Source organism: Cucurbita pepo, chromosome LG05 (genome assembly GCF_002806865.2).
Source record: "Cucurbita pepo subsp. pepo cultivar mu-cu-16 chromosome LG05, ASM280686v2, whole genome shotgun sequence".
NCBI classification, from domain to species: domain Eukaryota; kingdom Viridiplantae; phylum Streptophyta; class Magnoliopsida; order Cucurbitales; family Cucurbitaceae; genus Cucurbita; species Cucurbita pepo.
This window is the reverse complement of record NC_036642.1, coordinates 1,076,738-1,104,131: the sequence shown is the minus strand read 5'-3', so window position 1 is coordinate 1,104,131 and position 27,394 is coordinate 1,076,738. Positions and strand designations below refer to the sequence as shown.

Sequence of the window (27,394 nt, the reverse complement as noted above, 5' to 3'; positions counted from 1 at the left end):
GAGTTCTTCTCCTTGATCGGGACGGCCACTCCGCGGCCGAGATAACATCAACACTTGAGGAAATGGAGTATGTTGGTGAGGAATTTTCGAACTCCCCTTTTTTTTTTTCATTTAAGATGTTTTTTTGTTAGAAATCCTCGTTCGTTCTTATAAGGCACTGTTGCTCTGCTATCTTCTTCAATATTCAAATATATTTGTATTCTGTTTATATTTCTTCCCCAAAGTGTGTGTTTCCAAATATTAATTTGTTGAAGATCTGAGTTCTCTCTATTATGATGCCATTTCCACGTTCCATTGATTCCTAAGAGAAGTTTTCTTTCTAGTTTCGTTTCTATGATATAGAGATTTCACTTGGCATATTGCAGTCTGTTACTGTAGTGATGAGAAGGAAGCTTTGTCAACAATTTTGAACACACCGGAAAACATCCATGTTGCACTTCTGGAGGTATGGCTAATCACTTTAAGTTTGCTTGCTTGATAATATCCAGTTCTTATGATGATTGGACATCAGCAATATAACTGTTTGTTTATTTCTTTCAACTAACTTCGTTAAATTCTGTTTTAGTTCTCTGATCACTTTTCAATTGTAGCTCCTCAATGTTCTTATAGTAACATTTATCTTTTTAAATTCATGGATCTATCACTGATTCAGATGTGCAAAGGAAATTATGATGAGAGTTTTAAATTGCTTGGAAGTTCCAAGGACTTGCCAATCATAAGTAAGTTAACAACCAAAACTGGTTTCTTCTCAAAAGAAATAAAGACGGTTTTGAATAGCATATTGTGGGATGTTTTTGAAAGCTTCCTCCAACAAACTTTACGGTTCGTGACCTGACTCTGAGATTATGTTGTTCTATGGCACAGTGACTTCAGATGTTTATTGCCTAAGTACCATGATGAAGTGCATTGCAGTAAGAACTCCAATCTGATTTCTCTTTAACCGACCTTTTTGGTAATTCTAAAACTAGACTTTAGTTCCTTTCAAGGGTTCCTTAGGGACCGGTAACCATGTATGTTTTGCAATAACTGGTATTGGTTTCCACTTTTCTTGTTGGTTTGAGATACCAGTTTCTAAACAAAGCTAGTATCTATAGTTTCTATTTGGTTTCCGGCAGAATTTGATGCTCAGATTATAACTATCTAGGGATCTAGATTTACAATTTTCGTTTAGCTTGGTGCAGTTGAGTTCTTGCTGAAACCACTCTCTGAGGAAAAATTGAGGAATATCTGGCAGCATGTCCTTCACAAGGTGTTTTTCAGTTCTGGAAATCTTTGCATTGCTAAGAAAACATCGAATCTAATGACAACATATTGACCAACAATGTTTTGAGAAGGCATTTTCCAGTACTCCGAAGGCTGAAGTAGACTCCGCAGCAACCTTGATGCAGCTCCAATTAGAGAGTGAAGACAATAATGAAGTTCTGGAAGATACGGAAGTTCTTTCTTGGATTCAAGACGTTGTATGGGAGAAAGAGCAACCAGAAGGAAGTGTTATATCTCAACTGAACCAAGGATCATCGTTGCAAGGTTGCTGGGAAAGTGGAAATCAAATGAATTCTTCAATGGAAACAGGTTGCAGTGACAAAGATGTGCAGTCTAACTTCGTCGAAACTACTTCACATGATTTGGTTTGTGAAGACACCCTTCAGGAGGGCCAACCTCAATTATCTGGCAAGGTAACGCTCAAAGGTGCAGGAACTTTGCAGTTGATTTAAACGCAGAAAGCGTCATTTATCTTCCCTTGCAGAATAAATGTGGCGTCAAAAGTGGTCCTTCAGCTGCTGAGCACTCAATCCAAGGATCTGATGTGAACCCTTCAGCTGGTTCCAAAGCGAAGAAAACAAAGGTACTTGGATTATCTGATACAAAAATGCAAAATTTTGAGAAGTGCCTTCTATCTGCATTCTCAAATTACTCTGCATTATGTTTTGAACTGCGACTTCTACTGCCCATTAGGTGGATTGGAGCCCAGGGCTACATGGTAAGTTTATTCAGGCAGTCGAACAGTTATGCATAGATCGTGCAATCCCTTCCAAAATACTTGAGCTGATGAAAGTTGAAGGTTTGACAAGGCACAACGTTGCAAGTCATCTCCAGGTTGCGACCTACACTTTGTTCCCTTAGATTTAAACTTGTTTCATGCACTTGTTCATATATCCCAAAAATTCATGTATCTATAAGTGCATGAAACAAGTTCAATGTCTAACATGTTCTTCTAATGCTTTGTTAACTTGCAAAATTAACGCCGCATTGAATTTTCTGTTTTAAAGTATAAAATAAGTTTCCTCTTCTTTTTTTTCTTTTTTCTTGTTCCTTTTCCTCTTTACGTTGTTTATGCAGAAGTACAGGATGCAAAGGAAACATGTAATGCACAGGGAAGAAAATCCAACAAGATATTCAATGCAAACCAATCACTTGAAACCAATCATGGCTTACCCTTCTTCTTATCCTTACAGTGGAATATCCATGGCCACTGTCTATCCAACATGGACGCAGACCAATGGCCAACCAGCTAATGTCAACATGTGGGGTCGGCCTGATTGTCGCCATTGGCTGCAACCAGGAACTCGGCCATGGAATTCTTATTCTGGGGTAACGTTTCCCATTCTTTATATTTCACTGTGAAATAGCGAGATTCCACCCACAACCATCCAAATTAAAAACCTTCTACATCGCTGCTTTAGAAAAACAGTAACATGTTTCTTTATAAATTTCCTTGTTCTCGATACGGAAACAGAGTGATTTTTTTTATTCTCAAAATTCATGTAAATTTTTCTATAAAAAAAAATAAAATAAAAACTAAAATCTTGATGTCACTAACCTGTTAAAGCTACTGGTCTCTACAAACAAACAAAATGGTAAGATTAAAAAAATGTGGTTTGTGATAATTGTTGTTCAAACTGATGTGTTTTAGATGAAAGCTGATGCATGGGGTTGCCCTGTGATGCTGCCTTCTCCTGCTCCATATTTTTCATATCCTCAGGTGAGAGTGTATTTTTTTTATTTTAATTTCTTGCAAGAGTTAAACTGAAAATAACTTTTTTTATTTTGTGTAATCATGGCAATTGTTATTATTATTTTATTTTTTGCCATATTGCAGCAAATTTCATCATCACACAATGTGTATACAGCAAATAAGAGCTACGGCACGCCTCAAAGTTCATTTGATCTTCAACCAGTAAATAAAAAGGCTTCAAAACTTTATTTTAGCATTTGCTAATAATAATAATAATAATAATAATTAATTATAGTTTTTTTTCCTTTTTGTAGGATGAGGAGGTGATTGACGAGATTGTAAATGAGGTAATGAGGAAACCACGGTCAGCTCTTCCATTGGGGCTTAAACCTCCTGCAGAGATTCTTGTGGAAGAGCTTCCAAGGCAAGTAATCTCCACTCTTACACCTCAAATCAACGCCTTCAATCCTCCCTGATCCCACTCCTCTCGGCCTTCTTTTGCATTGTAATACTACAAGTATGTTTGGGTTAATCCAACGTGCCCAATTAATCTTTATTTTTAAAAAATTAATTTATGTAATTTCCATTCTATATTTAACATGGTTTTTTAAACTATTATACAATTTTAATTTTTTTTTTTTTTTTTTTTTTTAAGACAGACTCTTATCACACCCACAAAAAGAATTGCTCAAAATCTTTCAATTAAAAAAAATCTCTCCTCTCAAATGGATCTCTTTATCTATTAGTTTTGAAAAGCCTCGCCCATGAGAATACTGTAGCGTAACTTAATTGCGACTCAATTTTTTCACGCGTGTGTTTTAGTGGCCGAACTAGGATTTGTAAATTAGGGTTTCGATTTTAAGCCTGGACGTAGATTGTTTTTGGCTTTTTTTTTTTCAAAATTTGAGTCGAAATATTCAAATATTAACATTCCCCATAAAAATGTTGAAAAATATCAACCATGACTCGATTTTTTGACGCGCGTGCTTCGAACGACCCAATTAGCATTTCGAAACTAGGATTTTGGTTCTAGGCACGTACTGATATTTTTATATGCTATATTTCTTCAAAATTTGGATCGAAATTATGGAATTTAAACATTTCACACAACGATGTCGAAAGGTTGACTAATAGAAAAAATCAAAACAAGAGGTACAAGATTTAAATGTTGATAATGATTTTGTTTTATTGGTTTGTGGCCATCATGAGTGTGAAGTACTTGTTAAGCTGCTTCTGTAGCGGCAACTGGGAGGGTTGTAAGGTATTGTAATATATCATTCCCTTTTACCTCTGTTGCCGCAACTCTGAAATTTTTTGCAACGAATTTTATCATCAAAGAGCAAACATAGACAAAAAAAAGTTTGAGTTTGGTGCGATGAAATCTGTCACCCAGCGCAGTTGGCAAAGATATACTTACCTGCCTGTGATCTTTTCTTGGCCCCATTTCCTCCTTTGTGCCCGACTACTTCACCGATTTGCCACCCTGGCCCAATAAAATCAAGCCTTCATGTACCCTACGGTATCATATGCAGTGGAAAATATTCTGCCATGCCCTGCTAGTTACTCGACTTTGTCCTCAGCCTCACGAATTTAAAACGCTTGTATTAAGTAGAGGTTTTCACACCTTTATAAGAAATGTTTTATTTCTCCTTCCAATTGACTTGAGATCTCACAATTCACCCCCTTGGAGACCCAACTCCTTGCTAGCATGTCGCTCAGTGTCGCTCTCATACCATTTATAAGAGTCCAAGCCCACCACTAGTATATATTATCCGTTTTTGCCTGTTACGTATCGCTGCTAGCCTTACGATTTTAAAACGTATCTATAGAGAAAAGTTTTCACATCTTTATACGAAATGTTTTGTTTCTCTCTCTAACTGATGTGGGATTTCACAGGTAATTTTATTAATAACACTTTTACTAATAAAGATGAATTTACGTTAAATGTACAACTTTTTTTATTCTACGTTTACCATGTCAAAGAGTTGGACGAAAAAAACAACTATTATCTGTTTGAGTCAAATTTCTCCCTAAATTATGTATCATTTTAAACCATATAAGCATATAAATTAGATTAATAAAAACCATCGGCTATAAGTCAACTTCGTCATCGAATTCTAGAACTTTAGTTAAGCAAATTTAGTACGATGACGAGGACATTTTGGAGCATGGTTCCACAAATACAATGACATAACTCCATTTTAACCACTAATATTTTAGATTTTAAATTTTCAATCAAATTGATGCCTTATTGTACTATATTCGAATTGAATGAATGAGATCGTTCATCTACTTAAATAAAGTTTGAGAATTAATTTAAGTTAAATTACAAGTTTAGTTCTTTACCTTGTTTCCCATTAATGAAATTGTTTGCTTCTTGAGAAAAAAAAAAAAAAAAAACTTTCATATTTGTGTTTTGGTCTCTAAACTTTTTTAAAAAATTAACAAATTATTAGATATAGAATTGAATTTTGTGTCTAATAGGACACAAACATGAAAGTTAAAAGACTTAAATTTATAATCTTAACATTACTTTATTTTACGTAAGTAGAAGAGTTGGGTCACGAAGATTCACAAATAGATCGGTACTCGAGACTGGTCAAGGGAGATAGAAAAGAAGTATGGAAATGGCAAGGTATGAAAATATTTTTTCTTTTCATTTCTAATTTCTGATATAATAAGATAGCCTCGTCTATAAATAAAATCGTGATGACTAGATAAGGAACTCGTCCAACATGCACCTAACTTTCCTACTTCCTCGTGAGGTTGTGGGTTTGAATTCCAACCTCACATGTGATTTAATATTCTAGAATGGAAAATACGTATACTGTAACAATATAAACATGGTTAATTTTTAACTTGTAATGATTTGTGCAAAATTCTATTTGGTAGATATTTATGCAGACACTTTTATGTAGTGAAACTTCTTCTCTTCGAACCACGTAAATATCTTAGTGTCTCTTTGTGTAATTCGGTTCATTGTAGTTGTGAGTACATTTGTTCCGCTTTCGGTGCACAACAGTAATATACTCCAAAATGGAGAAGGATGAGTCATATATATGCTTGATCGAGTTACAGAATCGGGTTTTTTCTCCATTCTCATGCTATGTCGACTTCCTTCCATTCATTTAGTTTTGAAAAATGACGAGCCGAAGGCAGTAGTTTCGTGACATGGCGCTCGTCCGCGAGGATATTGTAGCTTAGGTGGTTAATAGAAAGAATGGAAAGAAGAGGTACAAGATTTAAAAGTCTATAATAGTTCTGTTTTATTGTTGTGTGAAGTAGTTGTTAAGCTGGTTGTATTGCGACAACTGGGGCCTGTAGGGATATGAGGTAATTATTCCCTTTTACTTTTCTCGATATCACTATCTTGCTTGCCCCTTCCCATCTCGAGAAGCCCATAGTGTCCACTTCATTATTAGTCGTGGAATATATCTTCGATATTTATCTTAATATTCTTTCTTTTATGATTTGATTTATAGTATATTTTATTTTATTTTCAATATTTAGTTAGTTTATATTTTCTGGTTGCTAGGTATTAGTTATTAGCTTGTATCAAAGTTTATCAATATCAATCAGAATACATGGATTCAAATTCTATTTATGAGGTTTCATTCTTATATTTTATTATTTAGTTCTTATACTTAAAAAATATATATATATATATATATATATATATATATATATAATGTCGCGAGTGGGTAAAGTAGATGGCCACAAGTGAGTCATATATATACTCGGTTTGTTTGAATTAAGTCTCTAAAGTATCTAAAATAACATTTTTATGTTAAAAGACGATTATTTTACATAATTTAAATTGCAGGTTGATTAGTTTGTACATCATTGAAACTAATTTTATTAATAATTTAAATTGCAGGTTGATTAGTTTGTACATCATTGAAACTAATTTTATTAATCACAATTTACGTCATATATACCACTCTCTACAATGGTATGATATTGTCCCCGCATAAGCTCTCATAGCTTTGCTTTGGGCTTCCCAAAAGGTCTCATACCAATGAAGTTAGTATTCCTCACTTATAAACTCATGATCATTCCCTAAATTAGTCGATGTGGGACTTCCATCATCCAACAAATCACAATATTTAAAGAAATGTGCATTTAAAACCAGAAGGGAATCATAGAAATGAGATGAATAAAAACAGTTGTTAAAAGCCAACCTCTGTCAGCTAACTTCTTAACTTTTAGTCACTCAAGTTCAAGAGTGCACGTACTTTAATCACCACCACATTTTGGAGGGTTGATTGCTTAAGCCAACGACATGTTTCAATTTTAACCATCAATATTTTCAATTTTAAAATTTAAATTGAATTAATACGAATATTATTGTTGGATGATAAAATCACAGTGCTTAATTTGGGGAATGATCATGAGTTTATAAATAAAAAAATACTCTCCTAAAGCCCAAATAATCCTTATGCTCAAAAGGGCAATATCATACCAGGGTAGATGGTAGAGAGTCATGTTGGTCTATCAATTATAATACATTTATTGCAAGAATTTTACCGCGGAAAAGGTAAAATATCTCCCGCCGAAATATGAGGAAACCACTGTAGTCTCTTACGAAAAGAGAAGAGAGTCCCCATGAAAATAATTTACGACGACGTAGAGTGTTTGTGGACGTTGATAATTCCTGCATTTTCCTCTGTAAGCTTTCCTCTTCCATTTCACTTTTCTTTGAATTCTTCCAATGTTTGAGCCGAACAAATTATTCGACATGTTTCTTGATTGCCATGAATGCAGATGTATGGTCAGCACTCGTAAGGATCCGTACTCTCTCACACTTCCGGTCTCTTTCGATGTTCTCTCTTTCCGTTTCTTTTTATTATTTTTATTTTGTATTTATGTAGATGCAGAGGCTATGATTCGGTCAGAGGACGAGGCGAAAGCATGATTGAGGTAATCTCCAAAGCGCCTTCTCTAATGTATTATCGTTTTCTCCAAAACGTCTCGTTCTTGCACATTTGTGAAATTTCGATTTCTGTTCTTTGTTTGTTGTAAATATGTTGAAATTTCCATTTCAAATGAAGATGATATGAAGATGTATGAGTTTTTTTAGCAGTGACCTAAGAAACTAGCCGAGCGAGCTATGGTTTGCACTGCCGACGATTTACAAGAATGGAAAGACTTTCCTAAGGGTCTGAGAGTTCTTCTCCTTGATCGGGACGGCCACTCCGCGGCCGAGATAACATCAACACTTGAGGAAATGGAGTATGTTGGTGAGGAATTTTCGAACTCCCCTTTTTTTTTTTTCATTTAAGATGTATTTTTGTTAGAAATCCTCGTTTGTTCTTATAAGGCACTGTTGCTTTGCTATCTTCTTCAATATTCAAATGTATTTGTATTCTGTTTATATCTTTTTAATGCTAATTACATGTATTGTGGGTGAGATGGAGTTACGAACCGATCGAAAATGCACTTATTTTTACTTTCTAGGAAGACTTTAGAGTTTCATGGTTTCTTCCGGAAAATGTTTGTTTCCAAATATTAATTCGTTGAAGATCTGAGTTCTTTCTATTATGATGCCATTTCCACGTCTCTCTGTTCCTTTAAGAAGTTTTCTTTCTAGTTTCTTTTCTATGATATAGAGATTTCACCTCTGTGTTGAGAAGTTTCACTTGGCATATTGCAGTCTGTTACTGTAGTGATGAGAAGGAAGCTTTGTCAACAATTTTGAACACACCGGAAAACTTCCATGTTGCAATTCTGGAGGTATGTCTAATCACTTTCAGAGAGGAACTATGCATGTACGCCATAAATCTGACTCCTTAAGTTTGCTTGCTTGATAATTTCCAGTTCTCGTGATGATTGGACTAATCAGCAGCAATATTAACTTCGTTAAATTCTGCTTCAGTTCTCTGATCACTTTTAAATTGTAGCTCCTCAATGTTCTGATAGTAACATTTATCTTTTTATATTCTTGGATCTATCTCTGATTCAGATGTGCAAAGGAAATTATGATGAGAGTTTTAAATTGCTTGGAAGTTCCAAGGACTTGTCAATCATAAGTAAGTTAACAACCAAAACTGGTTTCTTCTCAAAAGAAAAAAGACGGTTTTGAATAGCATATTGTTGGATGTCTTTGAAAGCTTCCTCCAACAAACTTTACGGTTCGTGACCTGACTCTGAGATTATGTTGTTCTATGGCACAGTGACTTCAGATGTTTATTGCCTAAGCACCATGATGAAGTGCATTGCAGTAAGAACTCCAATCTAATTTCTCTTTAACCGACCTTTTTGGTAATTCTAAAACTGGACTTTAGTTCCTTTCAAGGGTTTCTTAGGGACCGGTACCCATGTATGTTCTGCAATAACTGGTTTTGGTTTCCACTTTTCTTGTTGGTCTGAGATACCAGTTTCTAAAAAAAGCTAGTATCTATAGTTTTTATTTGGTTTCCAGTAGAATTTGATGCTCAGATTATAACTATCTATGGATCTAGATTTACAATTTTCGTTTAGCTTGGTGCAGTTGAGTTTTTGCTGAAACCACTCTCTGAGGAAAAATTGAGGAATATCTGGCAGCATGTCCTTCACAAGGTATTTTTCAGTTCTGGAAAACTTTGCATTGCTAAGAAAACATCGAATATAATGAGAACATATTGACCAACGATGTTCTGAGAAGGCATTTTCCAGTACACCGAAGGCTGAAGTAGACTCCGCAGCATCCTTGATGCAGCTCCAGTTAGAGAGTGAAGATAATAATGGAGTTCTGGAAGATACGGAAGTTCTTTCTTGGATTCAAGATGTTGTATGGGAGCAAGAGCAACCAGAAGGAAGTGTTATATCTCAACTGAACCAGGGATCATCGTTGCAAGGTTGCTGGGAAAGTGAAAATCAAATGAACTGTCCAATGGAAACAGATTGCAGTGACAAAGATGTACAGTCTAACTTCGTCGAAACTACTTCACATGATTTGGTTTGTGAAGACACCCTTCAGGAGGGCCAACCTCGATTATCTGGCAAGGTAATGCTCGAAGGAGACAGGAACTTTGCAGTTGGCTTAAACGCAGAAAGCGACCTTTATCTTCCCTTGCAGAATAAATGTGGCGTCAAAAGTGGTCCTTCAGCCGCTGAGCACTCAATCCAAGGATCTGATGTAAACCCTTCAGCTAGTTCCAAAGCGAGGAAAACAAAGGTAATTTGATTATCTGATACGAAAACGCAAAATTTTGAAAAGTGCCTTCTATCTGTATTGCTCTAAGGTCATATATCTAGATTACAAAACTCATTCAAATCTTGGGACGTTATCATGTCTATAAATATATGTTTTCAAATGCGACTTCTACTGTCCATTAGGTGGACTGGAGCCCAGAGCTACATAGAAAGTTTATTCAGGCAGTCGAACAGTTAGGCATAGATCGTGCAATTCCTTCCAAAATACTTGAGCTGATGAAAGTTGAAGGTTTGACAAGGCACAACGTTGCAAGTCATCTCCAGGTTTGCCACCTAGGCTTTTTGTTCCCTTAGATATTAAACTTGTTTCATGCACTTTTCATATATCCTACAAATTCATGTATCTATAAGTGCATGAAACAAGTTTAATGTTTAACATGTTCTTCTAATGCTGTGTTAACTTGCAAAATTAAGACCGTATTGATTTTTCTGTTTTCAAGTATAAAATAAGTTTCCTCTTTTCCTTTTCCTCTCTATGTCGTTTATGCAGAAGTACAGGATGCAAAGGAAACATGTGATGCACAGAGAAGAAATTCCAACAAGATATTCAATGCAAACCAATCACTCCCCACCACTCATGGCTTACCCTTCTTCTTATCCTTACTGTGGAATATCCATGTCCACCGTCTATCGAACATGGACGCAGACCAATGGCCATCCCGCTAATGTCAACATGCGGGGTCCGCCTGATTATCGCCATTGGCCGCAACCAGGAACTCAGCCATGGAACTCTTATGCTGGGGTAACGTTTTCCATTCTTAAATTTCACTGTGAAATAGCGAGATTCCATCCACAACCATCCAAATTAAAAACCTTGTACGTCACTGCATTAGAAAAATAGTAACATGTTTCTTTGAAAAATTCATTGTTCTCGATACGCGTCAGGTACAAAGAAACAAGAAACAGAGTGATTTTTTCGAAAATTCTACTTTCCTTGATTCTCAAAATTCATGTAATTTTTTTTTTTTTTAAAAAAAAAAAAACCAAAATCTTGGTGTCACTAACCTGTTAAAGCTACTGGTCTCTAAAAACAAACAAAATGGTAAGATTAAAAAGAATGTCGTTTGTGATAATTGTTGTTCAAACTGATGTGTTTTAGATGCAAGCTGATGCATGGGGTTGCCCTGTGATGCTGCCTTCTCCTGCTCCATATTTTTCATATCCTCAGGTGAGAGTGTATTTTTTTTATTTTAATTTCTTGCAAGAGTTAAACTGAAAATAACTTTTTTTATTTTGTGTAATCATGGCAATTGTTATTATTATTTTATTTTTTGCCATATTGCAGCAAATTTCATCATCACACAATGTGTATACAGCAAATAAGAGCTACGGCACGCCTCAAAGTTCATTTGATCTTCAACCAGTAAATAAAAAGGCTTCAAAACTTTATTTTAGCATTTGCTAATAATAATAATAACTAATTATAGTTTTTTTCCTTTTTGTAGGATGAGGAGCTGATCGACGAGATTGTAAATGAGGCAAAGAGGAAACCATGGTCACCTCTTCCATTGGGGCTTAAACCTCCTTCTGCAGAGATCCTTCTGGAAGAGCTTCCAAAGCAAGGAATCTCCACTCTTACACCTCAAATCAACGCCTTCAATCCTCCCTGATCCCACTCCTCTCGACCTTCTTACTATAAATATGTTTGGGTTATATTATAAAATTAATTTATGTAATTTCAATTTTTTATTTGAGGTACCATTCAAAAAATTTAAACTATTCTTTTAAAAAAAAATGTATCTATCCAAACTTTTTAAACGACTCATTGAAATATCTACGAAGAGCAAACATCAGACAAAAAAGTTGAGTTTGGTGCGTTGAAAAGCTAATGTGTTTTGTTTTAGATTAGTTTTGACGAGATAGGTGATGTGATTTGTCACCCAGCGCTGTTGGCAAAGATATGCTTACCTGCCTGTGATCTTTTCTTGGCCCCATTTCCTCCCTTGTGGCCGACTACTTTACCATGTCGCCACGATGGACCAATAAAATCAAGCCTTCATGTACCCGACTGTATTATATGCCAATTATTGTTCATAACATGATAATATGCTAGATTTGAATGGAAAATATTTTGCATGCCCAGCTAGTTAGTTACTCCACCATTCGGAGTGTTAGCATCGTAAGCAGATATTATTCGCTTTGACTCATTACGTATGATCGTCAGCCTCATAAGTTTATAAGAAGAGGTTTTCACACTTTATAAAAAGTGTTTTATTTCGACTAAGATTTTAAAATCTACCTTCTTGGGTACCCAATTCCTCATTTGCACGCTGCTCGGTGTTTGACTCTTATACCATTTGTAACAGTCAAAGCCTTTGTTAGCCTTTAAAACATGTCTATTAGAGAAAAATTTTCACATCCTTATACAAAATGGTTTGCTTCCCTCTCCAACCGATGTGGGATTTCACAAATAATTTTATTAATAACACTTTTACTAATACATATGAATTCGTGTTAAATGTACAATTTTTTTTATTCTATGCTTACCATGTCAAAGAGTTTGACGAAAAAACAACTATTATCTATTTGAGTAAAATTTCTCCTTAAATTATGTATCATTTTAAACCATATAAGCATATAAATTAGATTAATAAAAACATTGGCTATAAGCCAACTTCGTCATCGAATTCTAAAACTTTAGTTCAACAAATTCGATGAGTGGTTTTAGTATAATGACAAGGACATTTTGGAGCATTGTTCCACAAATGCGATGACATAACTCTATTTTAACCGCTAATATTTTAAAATTTCAATCGAATTGATGCGAATATTGTACTAATATTCGTACTATATTTAACTTTTTTGCTCTCAAATCATATAATATAAATATCGTTATTTCATTTCAAATAATTTTTCGACTCATACTAAAATTTGAATCACACGATTAAATATCAAATAAAGTTTTCAACATAATCACGGTGGACACTCGTTAGTCTGGCAATTATTTATTTATTTAATATTTTTATTTTATAATTGCTTGAATCAAATCTTTTAGAGTAATCACCCTAATTAATGGTTTTTGTTTTTACCTTTCTTTATCATAGAGCTTTACAAAATTCCACACGGTGCCACGTGGATAGATATTTCCCATTTTGTTCATCTCAAGACCAACGTCAACCACCCTTCTCTTTCTTTAAACATAATTTTGAATTAAAATTGAAAAACCCAATATTTAAATAAAATAAAATAAAAATTATATATATTATTTATTTCGTATATGCGCTATATTAAAGTTTTTTTTGTATAAATAAACAACGAGTAAAAGAATAGTAAGTGAATCATCTCGAAGTTATCTGGAGAATTGAAATATTGACATCAGTAATATTAAATTTTAATTTGGACGGTTAAAATAAAATATATATTTTAAAATTAAAAGTTTAAAATATTGAGAACCACAAGAGTAGAATCTGTGGGCTGGCAAACCATGGACGTAAAAGAAGAATTGAAAAACAACCATAGTTTTAGTTGCATCTATAGAGCTATGGTTTTGACATAACATCCTAATGACTCCAAAACCCCTAAACAAAACAATACACCAAAACGCTAAAATTCATAAATTCATAAATTCTATGCCCTCCTTCCCCTTTACTTGGAAACAAATCTGTCTTTTTCCGCAATCTTGCTTTGATTTTTTTAATCTTCTTTCAGATCAATTTAATGTTCAGATTTGATGTATCTTAATTTAATAATATATCCAAACCTTACCATTTTAGATTCCTTTCCCCCTAAGTTTTCTTACACGTATTCGTTACACCAATTTATTATAAATCGTATCAAAGCTAGATATCGAGCGCGATGTGCCAGCAAAAACGCTTGGCTCCCGAAGTGTATGAATTGTGAGATCCCACATCGGTTAGGAAACATTCTTATATGGGTGAAAATCTCTTTTAAGATATGTATTTTAAAACCGTGAGATTGACGACGTGTGTAATATCTGACTGCATTAATCAAGAAATATCATACTTGCCCTTTTAGTTTCATCAAAATTTGCAGTAAATTTGGACAAATGTTACCATTTTTTTCGTGTGGACTTAATAAATTATAAAAGAGTACAATAATATATATATATATATATATATGTTAGGAATTACGATTCTTCGCAATGGTATGATATTGTCCACGTTGAACATAAGTTCTCATGGCTTTGTTTTGCTTTGGGCTTTCACAGAGAGCCTCGTAGTATTTCTTACTTATGAACTCATGATCTTCCACTAAATTAACCAATGTGGACTCACTTCCAATAATTTTAACTGTGTGTGTGAGATTTTAAATAAAACACAACATTGAGATAAATATTTTTTAAGATTATAATTTTTGGTAAAGTTATTTAATGATTGGGTTAGTACACCAATTCAACTCAATTTTGATTTAAAGTTCAATCTTATTGAAAATTTTAGAAAATTTACAAGAAATCTTTACCAACACGCTACAAACTTAACCTTAAATATTCTAACAACTTTACTATAAGAAATTTTATTTTTTCCAACAAAAAAAAAAAAATTAAAAAAATATATCCCGACAAAATATTTGTGTCGAATTATATATATGATGTAGGCATATACCTCCTCAAATTTAAATATAACCAAGCCACAACATTAGGTGACAACCTCGGCATACATCGAAGTTACGTAATAAAATTGGTAATATATATGTATATATATAATTATTAAATTGTTTAATGTTACCCCATAATATAACTAAATTCAAACTAGTACCCAATTATTTCATAATATTTAGTTTGTAAGTTTCAACGTGCATATCTTATTTGAAAGTGTCGTTAAAGTAGATAAAGATTAAATTATAGTGTGGTCTCCCAATTTCGTAGGTTATTATATCGCTTTAATTTGCTTGTAATTAATTTAATTTACATATTTAATTTTTCCTTCGAGATTTCCCTCAAGGCTTTAAAACCCGTGTGTTAGAGAAAGGTTTCCACACGCTTATAAATGATGTTTTGTTCTCCTCTCCAACCAATGTGGGACATCACAATCCACCCCTTGTAGGGCCAGCGTCCTCGCTGGCACTAGTTCCTCAATTGCTATGTCGAGAAGCCCAAAAGGGAAAGTCCAAAGATGACGTTAGGTGGATGGTAATTTTAATAGTTTAGTGATAAAAGTTTTAAATTTATGAATAAATAAATGAAATGGATTTTATTTATTTATTTATTTAAGAAAACATTACACGTGTATATATAGCTACAAAAACTGATAAATGTGGAGCATACTTTTTTAGAAAAGAGGAAAGAGTCCCTATAAATATATGATGGTTGAGCGGGGAAAAAGATTACAACTACGTAGAATGTTTGTTGACGCTGCGAAATCCTGCATTTTCCACTGTAAGTGTTCGTCTTCCATTTCCCTTCTATTTGAGTTCTTCCTATCTTTGAACTGAACGAATATTCGACAGTTTTCTTGATTGCCTTCTATGCTGAGGTGCGGACCGCGATCGTAAGGATCCGTACTCTTCTCACACTTCCATTGTCTTTCTATGTTCTCTTTCTCTATTTCTTTATTTATGTTTGCAGAATGTACGAAACTACGAATCGACCAGAGGAAGAGGTGAAAGCATGACTGAGGTAATCTCCAAAGCGCCTTCTCTAACTATTCTGTTAGCTTTTCGAATCGTCAATGATCGAGCGTTCGTTTGTTTGGGAGTGTTGTTTTCTTGTGATTGCGATTAGTTTGGTTTGGAATGTTTTCGTTATGATTGTTGAATCGCTCTTCGTCTTGCTTTATGGTATTGTTATTTTCTCTGCGTTCCGATTGGGAAAATAATTTTGTCTGAGGAGTTAGTTTTCTTCGAAATAGCTATCTAATTGATTAATCGGAGTTCAGCAAGTTAATGATTACTGTATGTGCCATTTTATGCAAATGCATTAACGTTTTCATGAATAATCTCTTGAGTTCACGTATTATATTTGCTGCCAGACGTCTGTACGCATTTGTTTTACTATTTCCTCGAGCGTCTCGCTCTTGCACATTTGTGAAATTTCGATTTTCAGTTCGCTGTTTGTTTTAAATATGTTGAATTTTCTATTTCAAATGAAGATGATTTGAAGATGCATGAGTTTTTTAGCAGTGATCTAAGAATATGCCAAGCGAGCTATGGTTTGCACTGCCGACGATTTACAAGAATGGAAAGACTTTCCTAAGGGTCTGAGGGTTCTTCTCCTTGATCGGGACAGCCGCTCCGCTACCGAGATAAGTGCAAAACTTGAGGAAATGGAGCATGTTGGTGAGACATTTCATACTCCCCATTTTTTTTTTTTTTTTTTTTTTTTTTTTTTTTTTTTTTTTTTTNGGCACTGTTAAACTATGCTTACTTTGGCCAGGGACCAAAAGAAACCTTCCTACCAAAATAGAAATTAATGAAAGTTCACTTACCAAAACTATGTTTAAACCTTTTCTTTTAAAAAGATATGTAACAATAATCAGATTGATTGTGGGTGAGTTGCAGTTATGAACGGATAGAAAATGCACTTCTACTTTGTACGACGACTTTAGAGTTTCATCATTTCTTCCACAAAATGTGTGTTTCCAAATATTAATTTATTGAAGATCTGAGTTCTCTCTATTATGATGCCATTTCCACGTTCTCTCTATTCCTTTAAGAAGTTTTCTTTCTGGTTTCTTTTCTATATATAAAGATTTCACTTCTGTGTTAAGAAGTTTCACTTAGCATATTGCAGTCTATTACTGTAATGATGAGAAGGAAGCTTTGTCGGCGATTATGAACACACCGGAAAACTTCCATATTGCAATTCTGGAGGTATGGCTAGTCACTTCCAGAATGGAATTATGCATGTAGGCCGTAAGCTGACTCCTTAAGTTTTCTTGCTTGATAATATCCAGTTATCGTGATGATTGGACCATTTTCAGCAGCAATTTAACAGTTATTGTTTATTTCTTTCAACTAACTTCGTTAAATTCTGCTTCAGTTTCTCTCATCATTTTCAAATTGTAGTTCCTTAATGTTCTTGTAGTAACATTTATCTTTTTAAATTCTTGGATCCATCTCTGGTTCAGATGTGCAAAGGAAATTATGATGAGAGTTTTAAATTGCTCGGAAGTTCCAAGGACTTGCCAATCATAAGTAAGTTAACAACCAAAACTGGTTTCTTCTCAAAGGAAAAAAGACGGTTTTGAATAGCAAACTGTGTGAAGTTTTTGAAAGCTTCCTCCAACAAACTTTACGGTTCGTGACCTGACTCTGAGATTATGTTGTTCTATGGCACAGTGACTTCAGATGTTTATTGCCTAAGCACCATGATGAAGTGCATTGCAGTAAGAACTCCAATCTAATTTCTCTTTAACCGACCTTTTTGGTAATTCTAAAACTGGACTTTAGTTCCTTTCAAGGGTTTCTTAGGGACCGGTACCCATGTATGTTCTGCAATAACTGGTTTTGGTTTCCACTTTTCTTGTTGGTCTGAGATACCAGTTTCTAAAAAAAGCTAGTATCTATAGTTTTTATTTGGTTTCCAGTAGAATTTGATGCTCAGATTATAACTATCTATGGATCTAGATTTACAATTTTCGTTTAGCTTGGTGCAGTTGAGTTCTTGCTGAAACCACTCTCTGAGGACAAACTGAAGAATATCTGGCAGCATGTTCTTCACAAGGTATTTTCAGTTCTGGAAAAATTTGTATTGCTAAAGAACATCGAATATAAAGACAAAATATTGACCAGCCATGTTTTGAGTAGGCATTTTCCAGTACACCGATGCCTGAAGTAGACTCCGCAGCATCCTTGATGCAGCTCCAATTAGAGAGTGAAGACAATAATGGAGTTCTGGGAGATACGGAAGGTCTTTCTTGGATTCAAGACATTGTATGGGAGCAAGAGCAACCAAACGGAAGTGTTAAATCTCAACTGAACCAGGGATCATCGTTGCAAGGTTGCTGGGAAAGTGGAGATCAAATGAACTGTCCAATGGAAACAGATTGCAGTGACAAAGATGTGCAGTCTAACTTCGTCGAAACTACTTCACATGATTTGGTTTGTGAAGACACCCTTCAGGAGTGCCAACCTCGATTATCTGGCAAGGTAATGGTCAAAGAAGATGAGAACTCTGCAGTTGGTTTAAACGCAGAAAGCGACATTTATCTTCCCTTGCAGAATAAATGTGGCGTCAAAAGTGGTCCTTCAGCTGTAGAGCACTCAATCCAAGGATCTGATGTGAACCCTTCAGCTGGTTCCAAATCGAAGAAAACAAAGGTACTTTGATTATCTGATACAAAAACGAAAAATTTTGAGAAGTGCCTTCCATCTGTATTTCTCTAAGGTCATATATCTAGATTATAAAACTCTTTCAAATCTTGGAACGTTATCATGTCTATAAATATATGTTTTCAAATGCGACTTCTACTGTCCATTAGGTGGACTGGAGCCCAGAGCTACATAGAAAGTTTATTCAGGCAGTCGAACAGTTGGGCATAGATCGTGCGATTCCTTCCAAAATACTTGAGCTGATGAAAGTTGAAGGTTTGACAAGGCACAACGTTGCAAGTCATCTCCAGGTTTTCCACCTAGCCTTTGTTCTTCCATATTCTAAAACTTCACCTCTAATTGCTTTGTTAACTTGCAAAATTAACACCACATTTGTTTTTCTGTTTTTAAGCACATTGATTTTCTTCGTTTGTGCAGAAGTACAGGATGCAAAAGAAACATGCGGTCCACAGAGAAGAAAATCCAAGATTTTCAATGCTAACCAATCATTTGAAACCAAACATGGCTTACCCTTCTTATTATCCTTACTGTGGAATATCCATGTCCACTGTTTATCGAACATGGACACAGAACAATGGCCAACCAGCTAATGTCAACATGTGGGGTCCGCCTGATTATCGCCATTGGCCGCAACCAGGAACTCAGCCATGGAATTCTTATGCTGGGGTAATGTTTTTCATTCTTTGATTTCACTGTGAACCAGCGAGATTCCATCCAAATTAATAACCTTGTACGACACTGCATTTGAAAAACAGTAACATGTTTTTTAAAATAAAATAAAATAGAAAAATCCTTGTTTTCTATACGTGGTACGTACAAATAAATAACTAACTTGTTAAAGCTACTGGTCCTCGAGAACAAACAAAATGGCAAAATAATTAAAAATTTTGAAAAATGTCGTTTGTGATAATAGTTGTTCAAACTGATTCGTTTTAGATGCAAGCTGATGCATGGGGTTGCCCTGTGATGCTGCCTTCTCCTGCTCCATATTTTTCATATCCTCAGGTGAGAGTGTATTTTTTTATTTTATTTTAATTTCTTGCAAGAGTTAAACTGAAAATAACTTTTTTATTTTGTGTAACCATGGCAATTATTATTATTATTATTATATATTTTTTTGCCATTTTTCAGCAAATTTCATCATCACACAATGTGTATACAGCAAATAAGAGCTATGGCACGCCCCACAGTTCATTTGATCTTCAACCAGTAAATATAATCCTCCTTTTCTTTTATATTACATAATTTCTTGATGCAAAATGAGCTATTTATTTTGATAAATTATAGCAAGTATCATATTGATTTGATATTATTATATTCGTATGATATGTATTATTTTCCTTTATTTTATTTTATTTTTTTTTGTAAAAATACATAATTCGAGTGTTCTCATTTGATGTGTTTTGTATTCAATGGTGTGGTGAGGTAAATATATATATTGCAAAAAATAGGTATAAGATGGAATTTAAATAATTAATTATAGTTATTATTTTTGGTAGGATGAGGAGCTGATTGACAAGATTGTGACGGAGGCGAGGAGGAAACCATGGTCACCCCTTCCCTTGGGGCTTAAACGTCCTTCTCCAGAGAGTGTTCTCAAAGAGCTTTCAAAGCAAGGAATCTCCACCGTTCCTCCTCGAATCAACGGCTCCAAACCTCCCTGATCCCACTCCATGATGATTGATTTTGGCTCAAGTTTGTTAAATATCAACACTTGTCTTGCAATGGAATAATAAATATGCTATAAATGTATTTGGATTACATACAAATTTACTTACATTTTTGTAAATTAATAAAAAAACTTGTGTCTCAAAAATATCTTAAACTCTAAAGAGAAAATCTAAAAAATATTCTTGAACTAGAGAGAATATCAAATTTTGAATAAAATTATTAATATTTTATTTTAAAAATACACTTAAACTTAAACCTTTAATAGAGTTTAAAAAATAAATTTGAATTTTCAAAAATTTCATTAATATTCTCAATTTTTTTAAAACTTCAAAAACACCTTCAAATTTTTTTAAAAACTTAGAAATTATTTTTTAAAAAATTCAAAAATAATATTACTTACCATTGGTATCATATTAAAAATTATTTTTGTATTTTCAAAAATAACATTAAAAAGTTTTGAGATAATATAGGAGGTAACCATTTTTTGTAATAATTATTTTGAATTTTTTTTAAATTAATAAAAGGATGTCAATCATATTTTTAAAATTTAATGGGTATTTTTTAAATATAGTATTAATGGTAAATATATTTCTAAACCTTTGAAAAAGTAGAAGAATATTAACGAAGTTTTTTAAAATTAAAAGTATATTTATATTGAATTCTTATGAGATTGAATGCGACAAAATTCAAGGTAAAACAAATATTTAATTTGATAGTTCAATAGAGGTACCATAATAATTGAAATGATGTTTTCTTAATAATAGTAAAAAAAATTAATTCAACGTGTAACAATTTTAACACAAATGCGAAGTAAATCATATTTAAAATTAACTGGTTGGGTGTAAATGTTTTGTTGAACCCAACTTTATAGGAAAACACTCACATCTTTTATTAAGATCAGAGATTACTATACTCTAATATATTTGTAATTTTTGTGTGAAATGGTATTTATAGAAGAGTCTAGATAATTTATTTCTAAAATACTTAAATTACTTTTCTTAAAATATATAGATAATGAACCCATATAATTATGGAGTTTGATCCTATAAATTTGTGTTAACCAGACTTTAAACTTTTAAAATAAAAAATTTATTCATTTCAATTCATACAAAATTAAAATTTTATATTTTTATTTAATAGATGAGGTCTAAATTAATAAAAAAAATTATTAAACACGATAATATTAAAAAGTTTAGGAATTATTTGGAGTTTGAAATTCAAAAACTTCTATTTATTGTGTGTCGCGTAAATAAATATTTATTGAGGGGTAAATAACAACTATTATTGTCTGAACTGTCGTCATCCGAAATTGACAATATTGTCCCCCTAACATCCGGACACCCGAGCTTAGAGGGTAGGGCAGAAATGTCTTCCAAATTAAAAAAGCCACTAGGGTGCAATGCCAATCGCCAACTGGCCTCATTAGAACCGGACCGTCTTTCCATTTCCTACCTCTCTCTCTCCCTCTCTCTCTGATTGCAAGGTCCGAGAAAGCAAACAATCTGATAATCATCGTCTTTGAATTTGTAAGTTTTTCGATTCCTTCTTCGATCCTGTTGATCATTTCAGCTAGATTACGTTCGCTACCTATTTGCGTCGATGTTTATTTGAATGATTTCATTCTAAATTGAGAGAATATGGATGATATCGAGGAAAAAATTGTGCTGGTTTTTGTTATAATTCCACCTTGATGGCCGATGTATGGAGGAAGGGGAGTGTATTCCCTTTGGTTGTTGAGAAACTACGATGCATCTTGAAGGTCATGAGGATTTTATTTGTTCATGTGTTTTGGATATTGGAAGTTGTCGTAGCTAAATTGTAGGTCGGGATCTGTACATATTTGTTAATTTCGTGCGTAGAATTCTTAAACGCCTGGATATAAATATCACTTAATGCACGAATGTACTAGAAAAGTTTTAATTTGTCTTCTAGCTTGGGATTTTATTTTTTAACTGTAGAAATAACTAGCTGCATGTATTGCGAACTTGTTGATTTTCAATTGATGAGATGCACATTTCAATTGTTGTTTTAGGGATCGAACGTATATAGGGGATGGCCTGCAGAGGGTGCTTTGAGTGCCTATTGAAGCTTCTGAACTTCTTCTTATCCCTGCTGGGTCTTGCCATGGTGGGCTATGGGATTTACTTGTTAGTTGAGTACTTGCAATCTTCTAGTGATGTTCCAAGACCTCCGTTGAGTGGTGATCATGATGTGATTCAGCTTGGTCGACCAATGCTAATGGCCGTGTCTCTGTCTTCTAACATCTTTGATAACCTTCCAAGAGCCTGGTATGACTTTTCCTTCTAAATACATCATCTATGTTTCTTGCTACTTGTAATGGCTGACTTTAGGCAGCACAAGTAGTCTGGAAAATAGCGAAGGACATTGAGCTTTCGTAAGTAGCTCATTGATTTGGTGGCCATGTTTCCTCCCCTAGGTAAGAAGTTTGAGCCCCTTCTCCCACAAATTTGTGGTGTAAGAATAGGATAACCTTTTGGGGGAAAAAAAAAAAGAGATAATGAGGGATGTGAGGTACATGATCAAATGATGTGGTGGAGTTTATGAAGTAGATAAATTATGGTTCCACTCATTGAAGATATAAAAATTCTGGATTTCCTACACATTCCACAATTGTGCTATATCATTCAGTGTTGTAGAAGTCACATTAGTTCTAAGGTTCAATTTATTTGTTTGGCAACAGTTCAGTTTTAGTCAAAAGGATTTGCTTCTATTTTTCCCAAGAACAGTATAAAGTTCAAGGGTCTTCTGTCATTGGTCAAATTTATGAACTTGTTGATTTCTCACGTTTGGATAAGTCAACAAACTCGTTGAGTTTTTGGTTGAGCTCATGATTATTGCTTGAATAATTTTTGTTCTCCTTAGGTCTTCTTTCTATACATGTTTTTGTGTTTACCCCCAAATTTATGGTCTACTACTTAACTTCTGCAAAACAGAAATTCTGTTTCTATGCAAACTCATTGAGTTTTTGGTCGAGCTCATATTGCAACCATATGATCCATAAAATCTCTACAATCGCATACTTGCATGAGTGGGCAACCGGCCCATATGCTGATTTTTTTTTTTTTTTTTTTTTTTTTTTTTTTTTTTTTTTTTTTTTTTTTTTTTTTTTTTTTTTTTTTTTTTTTTTTTTTTTTTTTTTTTTTTNGCAGAATATGATTGAAGTGCTTTGTTGAATCAACTTAGAAATCTTCTTCAATACAGATGTCGAATATATATTGCTGACTGGACATGTCATCAATTTTCAACCAAGATTCTTATTGCATAATTTCATGAAAACTTGAGCCAAGTTATTGGAAGTCTCATCTAAATATGGGAACTGGTTTACATATAGATTTGCAATAGAATGCAAAATAAGTATTGCGGGGAATATAAGATATTTCATATTTAAATAATGATATGCCATTTCCAAAGTACTGGATGTTACATCCTTGTCTCTTCTTTTCATTCAATCTGTGTTTTTCTTTCATTTCAAAGGGTTCTATTCCTCAATCTTCACACGTAAGCATATTCATGCCATTAATTAGTACCCTTTAGCAGCCATAGATGATACAATAATATGGATATTTGTGGCCTCTGTTTAATCTGTTTCTTTCTTTTATTTCTTTTGCAGGTTCATATACTTGTTCATTGCTGTGGGAGTCATTATCTTTGTTGTCTCTTGTTTTGGGTGTATTGGAGCTGCCACACGTAATGGATGCTGTTTAAGTTGTGTATCCTATTTGCCTGTCTGGCTGCATTGTTGTTTGATTTAAGAATTAGTAATGATAGAATTAGGCCACCTGGGAACAACTTATTGGCTTTGGGATAACTACACTGTTCATAGAGATTAGATGGTAACCTTAAATATAATACACCATGGTAATGATTTCCCATACAGTTCAATCTAAAAGATTTGACGCCAATTTTCATTTCAGTTTTATGTTACTGTATCCTTAATGATCACAGTATTCAGTTTTGGTGCTTCTACTGATTTTGGTGCAACTAGGATGTGCAGCATTCATATTCTTTGACAAACATTGGAGAGATGTGAGTTGTTCACTCACAAGCTTAAATTGAACATTTTAGTTCATTTTCTTATGTTTTTTTATTCTATAGGAAATTCCTGGGGATAGAACTGGGAACTTTGATAAAATCTATGAACTCCTGGAAGACAAGTGGGAAATCATCAGATGGGTTGCATTAGGAGCTGTAATTTTTGAGGTAAGCGAATCTAGAATAAATGATTAACGTGCTAACCTCAATGAGATATTCAATTTTTGCGTTTGAATTCAAATCACATTGATTTTTTTCCTTCTAATTTTTGGTTAATTTTGTTTTTGTTTTTTTATTTATCTACTTTGCACTGATTTAATGTATGCATTCTTTACTATGTTTGTATGTCCCAGACTTTTTGCTTTTCAAGAAACAGATTGACACTGCTGAAATTCTGTCAGCAAGAATGTGCACTTTTACACCCTTCATCAAATTTTAGAGATCCATTTTTTTTCTCCTTTTTGTTGTTTCGTCTCTCTTGAGTTCTGGTTTAGGACATTTTTTTCAGCATGAGTAATATGCGGTTGAAAGGTTCTTTAACACCCACTTGTGATTTGCAAATAAATACATTTTACTTCCACATCAGTGATTCAAAATTTGTTTTGTTGGTCACTAGAGGATTCACAACATGTAACACTTTAATGTTGTTTTAACATTGTTTGCTTTACTTCTGTTTCCCCCCTTATTGATTTAATAAACTAGGTGCTTTCCCCTAAGCCAATTAGCTACAAACTCCCTTTTACCAATGCATGGCCAAGGATTTGCTTTGCACTGATTATAACTTAACGTTTCTCCCAATGAGAACAAAATTTACCCCTAGTAATATTCCGTTTCATTTTATTTTCAGGCTCTCCTTTTCTTGTTGGCCCTTGTGGTTCGTGCAGCAAACAGACCTTTAGACTATGACAGTGATGATGAGTACATTGCTCCAAGGCAACAAATCCGACAACCGTTGATCAATAGGCCTGTTGCTCCTGCAACTGGTGTGCCTGTTGCTGGGACACTTGATCAACGACCAAGCCGAAATGATGCTTGGAGTACACGAATGAGGGAAAAGGTATAAATTTTTCTAGGTTGAATTTTATTACTGAAAGTAATGAAAATGTAAAGATATGCACGACAAAAAGTCTTCCTCTACTTTTATTCTTGCATTTTTACTGTAACAAACTGATACTGATAGAAACCAAGTAGCTAAAATATATTGCAAGATAAAATGTAAGACTATGAGCCTTCTACATTAACTCCCAAAGTATCCGAGTTACTTGGACCCTACCACTTTAAGCCACTAAACAATTGCATGCCTTCTACTCTTCCCATTGATTCTATTTATAATTAAATCCTACTGACAAACTCCTTGGCTAATGACTAACATGCCCTTAGTACTCTAATAATGTTTTTAACCACATAGCTAGCATTCCTATCAGATACTAGGACTTCTCGTACTACTTTATCATGTTCTGTACAAGTAGCTCATGTGAACAAGTATTCGTTGTTAAATATTCTTTCTATTCCGCTTAGAATTTTAAGCGATATCTTTGTGTACTCATGCTGATCAAACCTTGACTTCTTGATTTAAAGCTCCCTGCAATAATTTGGATGTCATTATTGATTCATATTGAGCTAAATTGCCATTCTGACGCTGTTCCTGTTTTTCTTCTGTTTGAAACAGTATGGGCTGGATACTTCCGAGTTCACATACAACCCATCTGAGTCTCACAGGTTTCAGCAAGTTGCCCCACAGCCAGCAGAAGAAAAGAGCCGCTGCACCATCATGTGATAAGTATGTCTGTCTTGTATTATTTGTTTCACTCAACTCTAGTGTTTTAGTGGGTCGGATGCTCGTTCTGCTTTGTGTATAACCAAGAGATTTTTCCAGAGTCTGTACTTGTGTAACCTTGACTTCCAAGGAAAAAAAAAAAGTTGTGTATTTGTTGTGTGAAACCATTCTTCTACATTTGAATTTCCTTTTTGTTCAAGATGGATGGGTCGACATTAAGGACAAAGGAAAATGCTCTGCTTGCTGGAAGTTACTTTTAATTGTGAGTTCGATCCAAGTAAATATGCAATGTTATTTTTTCTCCTGCTAGGCCTCTGCACTTCTCGAGTCCTTTCGACCTCCCTCGTCGTCTTGATATCTTTATTCAATTTCTAGATTGCTCGGTATTTCGTCCATGTATTAGGCCTCGTGTTTGGAGCTCTGTTTCCCTATAAACTAATATTGAAATCATAGAGATGTAATTTTACATTTTTTTTAGTTCACCAAGATTTGAACTTTTTGATCAATTCAACTTAGTTCAACTTTTTGAGAAGTTACAAAGCAAATAGTTGTATGAGATTTCGTCGAGTATGTAAATCTTTTTTCAAATGATGTCAATATCATCAATTAATCATATTATATATATATATATAATGTGAGCAAAATAAATGTTTAAAAAATACTATAAATTCTTTCTTGAACACTTTGAAGAGTAAGAACTTTATCAACCTTATCTACATGCAACTATCGACCTTATCTACATGTAAATATACCACTTATTGAGATTAAATCATTATATTGTAATCAAAAGTTTCATAAGCTAACCCATATATTGGTGCTTACATACTATCATTAAATGTTTGAAAATTAAAGGTAGAATATAAAAAAGTGTTTTATTTTTTTACTTTTCTCTACTAATTATTAAAAAAAAAAAAAAAAAAGAAGGTAGTAGTCCTCTAAAATGCAGAGGGATAAGAACAATATGATGGAGGAGAGAGAGAGAGATAAGAACGCCAACACTTTTGGACGTGGAAAAGTGAGCTGATGAATTCAAGTTTGTCAAAAGTTTCATACAAAAAAAAAAGAGAAATGCTTACGTGGATGAACCAAATCACTCAATTTTGTCTCATTCTCTCACATTTCCCTCGTAATTTATAGAGTTTGGCTGACCATCGACGCTACAAATTTATTAGTTTACTACTTAGAGTGTTTGAATGGTTGACGGTTACCCAATTAACATATAGTATTGCGATCGGTCTAAAAAAAAATTTATAATTTTATAAATCTCATCTTTCGACAACGACTTATTCTTAGAATTTATATTATAATTCGAAATTCGAATTTGATATCTGGTGAACCCGACATAGTTACATTATTTACTCAATGTTTTTTACTGTGAAGTCTATCCTCACAAATAACTAGTCATTCCAGCATGTTTTGTCCTCAACCTAAAATTGCTTAAAGTAAAACATGTTTAACTATAGATTTTTTTATAACTAACTTATATAAGAGTGCAATTTGTTGATATAGATAAT

The 27,394-nt window shown here is 33.8% G+C and overlaps 4 protein-coding genes and 1 long non-coding RNA gene across 19 annotated transcripts; all 5 read left to right on the top strand.

Moving 5' to 3' along the window:
• LOC111795289 lies at positions 1–711 on the top strand. Its single transcript, XR_002815186.1, has 3 exons — positions 1–75; positions 366–445; positions 653–711. It is a non-coding gene; the product is annotated as an uncharacterized LOC111795289 (long non-coding RNA).
• An 84-nt stretch (positions 712–795) lies between these two features.
• LOC111795288 (two-component response regulator-like APRR2) lies at positions 796–3,465 on the top strand. Its single transcript, XM_023677618.1, has 9 exons — positions 796–911; positions 1,172–1,249; positions 1,335–1,676; positions 1,748–1,846; positions 1,957–2,097; positions 2,341–2,592; positions 2,915–2,983; positions 3,101–3,178; positions 3,271–3,465. Exons 1-9 carry the CDS (start codon positions 846–848, stop codon positions 3,430–3,432), a joined length of 1,287 nt encoding a protein of 428 aa, XP_023533386.1. The 5' UTR covers positions 796–845; the 3' UTR covers positions 3,433–3,465.
• Positions 3,466–8,051: 4,586 nt separating this feature from the next.
• Positions 8,052–12,153, top strand: LOC111794971 (two-component response regulator-like APRR2). Its single transcript, XM_023677191.1, has 12 exons — positions 8,052–8,196; positions 8,610–8,689; positions 8,919–8,985; positions 9,130–9,176; positions 9,437–9,514; positions 9,600–9,941; positions 10,014–10,112; positions 10,274–10,414; positions 10,641–10,892; positions 11,250–11,318; positions 11,436–11,513; positions 11,596–12,153. Exons 1-12 carry the CDS (start codon positions 8,067–8,069, stop codon positions 11,758–11,760), a joined length of 1,548 nt encoding a protein of 515 aa, XP_023532959.1. The 5' UTR covers positions 8,052–8,066; the 3' UTR covers positions 11,761–12,153.
• A 3,212-nt stretch (positions 12,154–15,365) lies between these two features.
• On the top strand, positions 15,366–20,148 carry LOC111795282 (two-component response regulator-like APRR2). Of its 15 annotated transcripts, XM_023677601.1 has the most exons (15): positions 15,391–15,485; positions 15,557–15,597; positions 15,675–15,725; positions 16,229–16,384; positions 16,839–16,918; positions 17,176–17,242; positions 17,387–17,433; positions 17,694–17,771; positions 17,855–18,196; positions 18,269–18,367; positions 18,529–18,669; positions 18,797–19,045; positions 19,316–19,384; positions 19,511–19,588; positions 19,879–20,148. In XM_023677601.1, the coding sequence occupies exons 4-15, from the start codon at positions 16,255–16,257 to the stop codon at positions 20,041–20,043; spliced, it is 1,545 nt and encodes a 514-aa protein (XP_023533369.1). In that variant the 5' UTR covers positions 15,391–15,485; positions 15,557–15,597; positions 15,675–15,725; positions 16,229–16,254; the 3' UTR covers positions 20,044–20,148. The 15 variants fall into 15 exon arrangements, with proteins under 15 accessions (XP_023533371.1, XP_023533373.1, XP_023533374.1 ...); XM_023677595.1 differs by having other exon boundaries at positions 17,855–18,367; XM_023677597.1 differs by having other exon boundaries at positions 16,226–16,384; positions 17,855–18,367.
• A 1,304-nt stretch (positions 20,149–21,452) lies between these two features.
• On the top strand, positions 21,453–26,140 carry LOC111795286 (tobamovirus multiplication protein 2A-like). Its single transcript, XM_023677616.1, has 7 exons — positions 21,453–21,576; positions 22,083–22,338; positions 23,682–23,781; positions 24,017–24,097; positions 24,167–24,271; positions 24,951–25,160; positions 25,773–26,140. Exons 2-7 carry the CDS (start codon positions 22,103–22,105, stop codon positions 25,878–25,880), a joined length of 840 nt encoding a protein of 279 aa, XP_023533384.1. The 5' UTR covers positions 21,453–21,576; positions 22,083–22,102; the 3' UTR covers positions 25,881–26,140.
• The last annotated feature ends 1,254 nt before the right edge of the window (positions 26,141–27,394 follow it).